This window comes from Cryptomeria japonica, chromosome 6, assembly GCF_030272615.1.
Source record: "Cryptomeria japonica chromosome 6, Sugi_1.0, whole genome shotgun sequence".
Classification (NCBI taxonomy): domain Eukaryota; kingdom Viridiplantae; phylum Streptophyta; class Pinopsida; order Cupressales; family Cupressaceae; genus Cryptomeria; species Cryptomeria japonica.
This window is the reverse complement of record NC_081410.1, coordinates 200,415,447-200,426,537: the sequence shown is the minus strand read 5'-3', so window position 1 is coordinate 200,426,537 and position 11,091 is coordinate 200,415,447. Positions and strand designations below refer to the sequence as shown.

General features: G+C 36.9%; 1 protein-coding gene across 2 annotated transcripts in view; it reads left to right on the top strand.

Annotated features, from left to right (window-relative positions):
• The first annotated feature begins 690 nt into the window (after positions 1-690).
• Positions 691-11,091, top strand: part of LOC131063512 (nuclear pore complex protein NUP35) — a 33,283-nt gene continuing 22,882 nt past the window's right edge. Inside the window, exons 1-3 of one of the 2 annotated variants that reach the window (XM_057997360.2) lie at positions 691-1,057; positions 1,270-2,004; positions 2,544-2,655. In XM_057997360.2, the coding sequence (XP_057853343.1) occupies positions 1,283-2,004; positions 2,544-2,655 (834 nt within the window). In that variant the 5' untranslated portion in view covers positions 691-1,057; positions 1,270-1,282. The remainder of the gene's footprint in view (positions 1,058-1,269; positions 2,005-2,543; positions 2,656-11,091) is intronic. The other variant, XM_057997361.2, reaches the window with a different exon arrangement.

Sequence of the window (11,091 nt, the reverse complement as noted above, 5' to 3'; positions counted from 1 at the left end):
TTTGTTTCCGGGTTATTGATTTTTTTTTTACCAATTTTGCATTAAATTTTTAAAAATATAAATTGAGCTTTATGAACATGTGATAGAGTGCCCGTAACCGTGAGAGCGACGAGGTTAAAATTTTCGCTGTGTGCCCCTAATTGTGAGATCAGCCGACCAAATGTTAGCCGTGTGAAAACTTTTCTATTGAGGCGAAAACAACAGGTCGTAGCTATTCTAGCTCCAAAACAGACCTGTCGTACAACGTGTTAGTGACAGGTTAGTCAATCGCAACCGTTAATTGCAAAATCAACGGTGTAAAATGCGTGACTAATCCGTACTGTCTTTTTGGAGCCAGAATAGACGGGTCGCGACTATTCTAGCTCCAAAACAGACCATTCGTACAACATGTTAGTGATAGGTTAGTCAATCACAATCGTTAACTGCAAAATCGACGGTGTAAAACGTGCAACTAACACGCGTGTTAGTCAGTCCGTACTGTCTTTTTGGAGCCAGAATAGACGGGTCGCGGCTATTCTAGTTCCAAAACAGACCATTCGTACAACATGTTAGTGATAGGTTAGTCAATCGCAACCGTTAACTGCAAAATCGACGATGTAAAACGCGCGACTAACACACGTGTTAGTCAATCCGTACTGTCTTTTTGAAACCAGAATAAACGCATCCCAACACACCGCGGCTATTCACATCATGAAACGCCAAGATCCCTCCATGTCATCGGTGGGTCCCCATAACTTCGATCCATGAGATTCTGGATGCGATGTCCTATGATATCATGTGGGGACATGCCGTTTTGGAGCCAATAGCTACAGCCCCGCGCCACGACATCCGAATAGATTTTTTGACATCTAGGGTTTTTTAAATTTTTTTCGAAACATTCAAGTTTCCCTCTAAATGCTCTCTGTGGAGAATTCCCGATGAAAGTTTGAATGATGGCTTACACAAACCGTAACCAAGACAGGCAGAGGAATACCCTTTCACGTCTCCTGTTACCAATAATCTGACGGTAGGGGAAACAATTTCAGGGCTAAATATTCCTTAAAAGATTCGCAATCAGGTAGAGATATTCAATTTTGAGTTCAAGTCTCTTAATTTTTGAAAGTGTTTTTCCATCTTTAAAAGTATACATGGCAACATCACTGCAATGGAATGTAGAACACTATGTCATATTAGATGCGTGATAGGTTTTGTACAAAAGGGCTCAATGGCTGCACAAATTATACCTAGGATTTGGTAATAACAGGTATTTATATATTTTACTGGAAACAGGGATTGCCATAAAATGAACAATACAAGTTCAGTTCAGAGGACTTCAAGGTCTGGGAGACCATCGGTGTTTCGCAGAGATTTATTAACACCCTCCCCCATATCAAGAAGGTCATCTCAGAAAAATGCATTCGGCACACCCGTTCAAACAGCAACAGGCACTCCTTTATCGAGGGAAAACAGTCTCGTTGGTGGTACTGATGCTCCCCCTCCGCCAAATTTTACTCTGGACGAGCGCCTTGATTCCTTTCCAGAGGCTATCGGTTCATGGGATTATGCTACGGCCTCTCCTGAGTCCAGGCCATCACCCCAATTCAGGTCAAGTTTGTCTTTCTTGGGTACTAATGCGGGTGACCCATTTACACCTATGAGAAGTTACAGTGGTAATCTGAGATCAGGACTGGGTAACGCTCCCATTGAAACACCAAATACAACCCAAGAAGCAGTGCCAAATTATGCATTGGGAGCTAGTAATCAAGGTGCTTCACAGAACCATGCTTCTGGAATTATTAGTTCCAGTTGGCGGCCTCTGGGGAACGAGGGGAGCTGGGAGGTGGGAGAGAGAGGGGGAAGAGTGATCAATATGTCAGGAGTGGTTCAACAGCAGCAGCAGCAGCAGCAGTCTGGTGGATTGCTTACGCTTCCATCTTCAGGAGAGATTGTGAGACCAGATATCCATAGGGATGGTGGCTTCAGTGATAGAGTTGCAGACGAAGAAGAATGGGTTACTGTTTTTGGGTATGTTAAGTTGTCAAATTTTCGTCTAAGTACTGTTTTATTTTTTCCATGCTTGCCGGTTCAGGTCATGTAATGTATTGGACCAATGTTCTAGTATTTTGTTGGTCATTATTTGCTTCTGTGATCTAGGATGGTTGTTGTTAGACATGATCCAGTAATACAGGCTTCCGTATCAAACCTTTAAGCAATGTATGCAGCAGACCATGTTGCAATGTCTTGCCCACGGTGGCTTTCCGTGCTGGGAAGTGTGCACCGTGTTGTTAGACCAATCTCCCAATCGACGTTCAGGTTACATGATATATTAGATTACAGTTCAATGTTTTTATTTAATGATATTCGATGACCTGGGGCAGTCGCGGGTAAATGTTAGTCAGTGATATCAATCTCCGAAACAAACAATTTAGTCATTTTTTGTATTTTGAAAAATCCAATTTTATGAATGACATTATGGAAAATTGGTGTAATGAGATGGGATATTTGTAGTCAGATTCAAATAATCATTTGGGTCATACTTAATTCTTGTTTTTTGTTTTTGACAGCTTCAGTCCAAGCGATACAAACCTAGTGTTCAGGGAATTTGAAAAATGTGGCATAATATTGAAACACATTCCAGGGCCAGGAGACTCCAACTGGATGCATATTTTATATCAGGTTAGTTATCCATCTTCGTTTTGCCTGGATTTCAATTGTGTGTACGAGTTTCTGATTTTTAAAAGTTACTGTTTGGTGGTCATTCTCCTGGTGTTGTTGTTACATACAGAATAGTTGACAGAAATACTACTGAAATTTTACCAATGCCGTAAACTCTTACATATCACAAGCAACATGAAATTTAGGTAAATCTGCTTGAAAAGTAATGTGTATCTTTGTTATGGTGACCATGCAAGTTTTTCAGTTCAACTTCCCGTGATTCATTGGGAATTACTTTCAGCTATACTGAAGATGAAACTTTTAGCTTACATGCAAGCCATCACACAATTGTTTTGCTAAAGCCTAATGCTACTTGAATATAAACAGGACCCCGAACCCGAAAAAAGAAGATGATTTTTTTGTATTTCTGGATTTTGCCATGGGTTCCGATGCTCAATAATCTATCTCAAATCATTACAAATTAAATTTGATAGCTAGGAGACTGCCACTGTGCAAGTGTAATAAGATTCTACATTAAAATAAGACATTCTTGCAAGGAGCCATCTGCCACAAGTAAGATCGAGTTTTGCTGCAGAGAGAGGCAGGGGAGTAACAGCCACATGCCAATGAGGTCCAAACAAGATAACTTACTGATAAAATCTTTGTTTCCATAGCAAATTAGAATTCTATTCTCATGCCCTAGGTATTGAATTTGCTTGGTATAAACAGATAAAACAAATCTTATATTCACATCCAAAGGTGATCCTCAGTGACTCCTAGGCTGAATTGCTACAAGTCATCCAAACTTTGTAGCTATCCAAGCAGCTTATGCTCTAACAAATAATTGCTATATGTTCTTTATTTGATTCAAATGTCTTTTACTTAATTCAATAGTACCATTAGAAGCCTCCCGTGGCATCAATGTGCTGCTTAGATGGATGTTCAATCTTACTTGATCATTTCTTATTATAACCAACTCATCATCACCATTATGGTTGGGTCTGTTGTCCATTGCGTGCTCTTCCATTGATGGATCCCTACCCCTTGACTTTATGTACAGATTATATATTTGTGAATACCGGATTTAAGCAGGATGTTCTTCCTCATTGCTGAACTGAATGACCTATGCTTTTGTTTGATGATGGGTTCTGTTTTCATGGTGAAGTGAAGGCCGCTATAATACTGCCAGAGTTTGAAACTTGTAATCTTCCTTGCTCTCACAATTTTCACATTCAAATCCCTAATGCAGTAGATTAGACTTGTGTAATGAAAGTGTTGAACCATGAAATTTTCATGAAGGAATATTAGGTTGATCTTGGAGCGGTATGTAGGTACTTCTTCTACAGCTCTACCTTACTACTTTTGTTTCTCTTTGGCCCTAGAAATGGTTTTAGCATGGGTAGGAATATTTGCCGTACAGACACGTACTTTCCCAAGGAAAAAGCCTCACTCACTATCAGAGTTGCAACATTACTAGTGAATTTTTCATCAATTGAAGCCCTTGCACATATAACTCTAGTATCTCCTGTGCTTAAGTGGCCCATAATTGCATTAATAATGAATAGAGTCTTTACTTTTTTCATGGAATAAATTTTACATTCGCGTTTGGAAAACAATCCCATAGAACAATATATCTCTATATATGGCCACATGAATGAGGTGCTTGAGCTTGAGAAATAAAAAGATGCATATGAGAATGGTGAAGAAATAGCCAAATTGAAAAACATGAAGGTAGAAGTAGAAACCCAGTATGAGGTGTTGATGATCTGTAGTATTCCCAACTTGACTCCATTATGATTAGCTTGCTTTGAAGCATGAGCCTCAACAGAATCGCTTGAATACCAACTTGTCAATCAATTTATGCTCAAAAGTAAAGTATGGTGGCACCTATAGTGAATGCATGAAAGATATCATTTAAGCCTTCCCATTCATTGGGGTTTGTGTCGTTGATTAGGATAATGGGATCTTGATCTACCCTGACATTGGCAAGGCAATCTATTGGTTTATTAGCTTGTTTGTATCATTCGATAACTTTGATACCTTTGAAAGCAAGTGATTAAACTACGTGCCTTGATCAAGATGCTCTCAAGCTTCTTTCTCAAACTGACTCTTTTTGGCATTCTGTTGATGGTAAGCTTGAAACCACCTTCTACATTAGGTTCTTACCCAATGAGAGTGCCAAATTGAAACCTTTGACAAGACTTTATAGCAGTTCATTTTTAGTTCCTCTTGGGTTTAGGATTGGAAAAGCTCCCACAAATGGGCCTTTCCCATCCCTAAGTATGTAACCAGCTCTTGCCTTACTGGGGATTCTCTTGATACTCCATCAAAGTTAAGCTTGGAGATATTTGATGGAGAATTCTGTACTGTCCCCAATTTAAAATTATGTAATATTTTATGCAGCTGTTTGATTTTTATGAAATAAGTTGAAACCAAACAGCCAATGCTCAACTGATCACCAATTCCACACTCTAGTGTAGAGCTAAAAATCAAAACTTGCTGATGAAATCTGAGGATGTTGGGAAACTCAATGAAACCCTCGAATAAAATATTTTTTTCTTGGATCCCTGACTGGTATGGGAGGCTGGATATATGTACGGGTGGTATGTAAAATTTGAATCCGACTTGAAACCCTTGAAGACTTTATCAAATATGCTGCTAAAAATTTCCTTTATCTTGGGATATTGCATGCTAGGTGATGACTGAAATGATGAGTGCAGCAGCAGCTTTGACTGGTAAAGGTGCCCTAAATGCCTGAATTTTATTTCCTCAATGTGGCACTCAGCTAGGGTAACTCAGTTCCATCACCAAGTGATGTCCAAAATCCACCAAAAAGCTGAAACTCAATATATAGCCTTCAAATATGCTTTGGTGATGAAATGACGATAATTGATTGCAAATCCAATTATCTATCACTGGGATCTTGCTTGAAACCTCCAAAACTCAGCAACAACATTGTAGTGGCACAGTAGTGCCAATGTAGCAAACAGAAGATATCTCTAAAACCCCCACAAATCAGCACAATTGTGATTCTCAGATGGGATCACCTGAAATTGGAAGCAAGGGTTTTTGTCTATGTTCCACCAAGTTTTCAGCACGAGCGGGCACATTTTAGGGGTGGATTTTTTTAGCCATTTTGGGAGACGACAGGGGACAACTATATAAACAATACGTAAAATATAGGGAAATTTCACATATTCATGTGATAACATTGATAACAACGATAAGGCATTCATCATATTGATATCTATGATATACATTATAGAATCCTTAAAACAGAACAAATAGAGTACACATGAGGGTTGCTCAAATTAATATTTAATTGCTTCCATAATTTATTGTCAATGCTCATAGGATATAAAATTAGAAAATAGTAAAGCTACATACACCAAAATGCCCAAAGGCTACAAGTTTGCATTACAAATGTCAAAATGACAAAGTCACAAAAACATAGTGATAGAAAGTATGAGGCTGCCTCTAATCGGCATCTCCCAACATAGGTTAAAATTGAAGGATAGACAGATTATCATGCATCTATTTGTTGCTTGTTAAGGATGGGTAATCTTGTGCACAGACTAAGAAAGAATTCAATAAAAAAATATATAGTTATTCTACTATGAGATTAAACAGCTATACATGTCCTTTGCATTGATGTCAAAGTTACTATTCTTAGAAAAGATCTAATAAATATAGTTATGGCTATACGAGAATCTATAGTGAGGGGAAGTCGAGATCTTCAATTCTTCAAACTTCAATTGATTGCTCTATACAAAACATGTAAAACATAGGGTCATTGAATTTTAAAGTATACAACATATAGATTATTTGTGGTTCATATAAAGCACCAGTTAATCCACAATTAAACTATGATACTTTAAAATGAAAGGATGTTATAAACACTGTTATAATATAACTTCGATATCAAACAATAAATCAATATAAATCTTATAAAATGAGGAACATAGGATTCCAAAGTGATGATGATGACAATGATGACTTCTAGTGTGTCTTATATATTGAAATATATGATACTTTAAAATGAAAGGATGTTATAAACACTGTTATAATATAACTTCGATATCAAACAATAAATCAATATAAATCTTATAAAATGAGGAACATAGGACTCCATAGTGATGATGATGACAATGATGACTTATAGTGTGTCTTATATATTGAAATGGTTTGTAGGATCTATTAAATTGGATAAACAATTTGGGAAAGTGAATTGAATTGGGAGGTTGAAATGGGGGGTATTTTTTCCTTGACAAAAGAGAAAGTTGAATTGATGAATGATTTGAAGTTTACACTCAAAATTCAAAGCTGTGTTAAGAACAAGAATTCTATCATTTTGAATTGAGTTATTAAACAACTAATTTTATTTGAAAAATTATAAAGTTTAAACGGGTCAAACAATTGCATTTCTAAGAATATTCATGTGTTTTGAGTGAAACATAGTAGATAGGCAAATGTGCTCCCCATTCATATAGTTTCATCATCTATTTTTCAAAATCCTTTGGTTGAATGTTATATAAGATCACACAGTTTTTAGCCAATATAATTTCTATAATTTTTTTAGTAAATATATTTTTCCTAATTAATTATTGAAGTGAGCAGAGCTTGATAAATATATCATTGTGTTTCTCCTAATCGACACAAAAATAGTCGATTTTTTTTAGTGTATAAACCATATATTTTGTTTTCAAATTCTAATGAATGGATAATAAGTACATAAAAAATGCAATACATGTCAATTTGTATCATAAGAGGCATTATTAAAATTAAATAAAGTATAAAACCTCAATTTATTTAGATTTATGGTTAGAAAGAGAAGAACTAGCTCGATATTGCATTTGTGTTTTTTTCGAACCTTGTGATGAAATGTTACATGTTTAGCTTTGTGGAAGGTTAATATTTTTTTTGTATTGTTAAAGATCTATATTTTGTAATCTTATTTGCAGGTCTAGTCTTTAGGCTTGGAGATTTGAGCCAATTCCAAGCTAGGGTGGCATTTTGAAACTTGAGTTTAGGTGATGTGATCAAGCAATCATTAAAAAAAGCTCGACAACCATTAAGCAGCACATTGTTGGGATTGTTGGCCCTTTATGTTTATTTTCTTGATCATTTTACACATTTTTGTGAGCTGCTTTCATATTTTTTTAATGCTTTGTGTGGTCTCTCATTTGAATTCATCCTTCATTGATGATTTCATATTTTTTTTTTGAAGACACATGGGTAGTACTATTTAGGTCTCCATTGACAATTTAGTGCTTCTATCCTTGTGTATGTAGTTAAATTTTAATTCACTTATCATACCCAAATAAGATATTTTTAATTCATTGTTGTCATGTCCTTTATGTTGTGATGAATATCACAAAAAACACTTGATTTTTTATCACCATCAAGCAATTTTGCAAATGATGTGAAATTGACTATGCCAACATGTTGTGGGCAGGTTAAACCCTAGCCAAGCCCTCTTTTTGCCACCCATGTCTCTTGGACCTTTTGGGCTGTATCAATTGACAAAGCCTCTTGAGAGACTTTAGACTAAAACATGCCAATCTTTGTCAGGATTGTGTGCACAATTCAAGGCACATATGTACCTCTTATTTGTTCCAACTGTTGCTCAGATGAGTCATTTACAATATTTTATGGATGGTATTTGCTGACTTGAAATTGTTTTTTGAATTGTAGATTGATTACTGAAAGAAAACAACAGCATACATAGTCTGGTTACATTAGAAGTGATCAAGCTGATCACACTATCAAGGCCCCAACCAGGCTATACCACAAAAACAGACTCAGTCTAAGCAATAAATACTAGCATAAAGATATCATAGTCTGGTTACATTAGAAGTGATCAAGCTGATCACACTATCAAAGCTCCAACCAGGCTATACCACAAAAATAGACTCAGTTTAAAGTTAAACAATAAATACTGCATAAAGATATCAAGTCTATTGTCTATTACATCAGTTTGTAAATATTACTGTGACACATTCAAAAAACCTGATTTCAACAGGGCTCTATTCCTCTTTATCACTGTCGTTCTGCTCCTTTTCAATTTCTTCATCCTCTTTATCAGTTTATTTGGCCTTTCCTTTTTCATTCTTTTTGGGTACAAATCTTCTGATCTCATAAGTATCATATTCTCTGCCAAGGGATCAGGATATCCTATCCAAGCTGGAGCACTCATAGTTCTGGTATGTCATTTCCATGTTTCTTACTGGTTCATCTCTCCTCTTCTGATACTGATGCACTATACAGTACTTGTTCTGGAAGTCAATGTACTCATTCTCAATTTTTTTATCAATCTTCCTGAGGTTAGTGGACCAGAAATAGCATCCTGGATATCTTCTTTATGAATTGCAGCAGTTCCCTCATCTATTATCTTCATGAATCTTTCAGCTGGCATCTTCAGTGTGAAGGTTACCTGTTCAACAATAGTAAGAGCTGTGAATTTAAGATTAGACTCAGTAAGGACCTATTGTGACCTATTTCACACATTTCTCCATTGCAAATGGGGACCCCCAGTAGTTTGCTTTTTAGGGTTTTGTCTTAGCTTTGCAATTTCATGAGTCTTTTTCGAGAGTTTTAGAGTTAGAGTTTTTCAGGAGTCATCTGAGCCAAATAGGGATATCATGCTTAGAATTGTGTTTGGGTGTCACAGAAGCACTCAAAAGGCCCTAAGGACGAAGATCGCAATTGCTTAGGGTCAATTCTGACATCTTCCCATTTTTGTGGAATCTTGCTTTTTTACTTTTTTTGCTTTTTCTGCTTTTTTGATTTTTGGCACTTTGGGACCAATCCGGGAAGCAGCTTTTTTGGCTTGCTTTTTGCTTTTTCCAGCATTTTTGAAAGTTGACTTGGGTCCCTCAGGTCATGGCAACATCGTTCCTATCTTCAAAATAAAAAAATTGTCTCCAAGTGTAAAAAGCAGGGTGAATTGTGCAGGCAAAGTGTTTGTCCAAATGTTCCAGATAAACATGCATGGTGGAGCAAGAAAGTCTATGAAGATGGCAATAGAAGAAATGTGAAGATGGCTGGACAAAGGTGAAGTCGGCCATGCATATTGTCCAGCCAATCATGAAGTCCGCCCTCAAGCATGTCCAAACAGCTGCAAGGTCCGTCCAAGCCTAGCATGGCACAAAGAGCCTAAAGTCCACCCTCAAGTATGGCTTGGCAATGACAAAGTCCGCCCAAGGAGTAGCATGGCACATGAAGGTCAAAGGCCGCCAAGGCAAAGAAGTAGCATGGCAAGTTAGGTTCAAAGTTCGCCCAAGGTGAATGAAGTCTGCCAAGGTTAAGTTGCAAGTAGTTCACCAAGTCTGCCCTAGCATATGAAATGGATGGCAAAGGGTATGTAAAGTCTGCCCAAGGTGTAAATTGCAGATTAAGTGTGAAGTCCGCCCTCAAATTTGGCACAACATTCACAAAGTCCGCCCAAGCAAAGGAAAACATGGCAAGACATGTGACAAGTCCACCCTCCACACTTGGAAAAACGTCCAAGTAAGCCTCAAGTCCGCCTAAGAAGAAGTAAAGGGGAGATGGCCAAAGAAGTGCCAAGTCCGCCATGCTTTGGCTTGACATTGGCAAAGTCCACCCCAACACAAGTAAAATGTCCAAACAACATGAAAGTCCGCCCAGCTAGCAAGCACAATTTGGACTAACATTTGATCAAGTTCGCCAAAAGGAAAGAAGAGATGGCTGGAGAAAGGGATAAATGTGACATGAAACACATGAAGATCCACCATTAACAAAGGATCAATCAAGTTTGAAGTTGGAAAAATAAAACTCAACACTCAGAATTTTTTTGTATTTTTCCAAAACTTAGAAGAAATTTTCAAAATATCCAACACTTAGAAAAATTTTTGTTCTCAAGAAGGATCTAGACGGTTCTATGCCAACTCGCTCAAACGGAAGATTAAGTTTCTATTTTGGAAGAAATAAAACAAGTCCAAGTTCGATGAATCTTGGGAAAAACATAAAACGAAAACAAAAAAAACATGAAGTTTCTAAAAAAATCGAATTCTTCAACTCTATATTAAGTTTAACTTGTCACTTTCAATTCATTCTCTCCAAAGTTCGATTGTGAAAAGGTTTTGGCTCTCTCGAGGTTGCGAAAGATAGATTCTTGAAGGAGGATTTTGAAGATAAAGTAAAATTTCTGAGTTGAAGGACATAATTTCCAGAAAATAAAGTGCTTTTTCTGAGTTAAGGCAGAATTTTCAGAATTGAAGATAGATTTTCAGTCACAAGTGCAAATTCAAAGGTTCAAAATCTGAGTTTAATTGAATTCTTTGTCCTTCTTCTGCCTTATTCACTTATTCTTGTGAAATTTGTTGAGTATTTAGCCAAATTCGTCCATTTTCAGTCTGATTTTCATAGAAATTTAGCTATTTGACAGACTGGAAGTGAAATTTTTGAGCAAAAGGGTCCAAAAATCAGAGTTAGAAT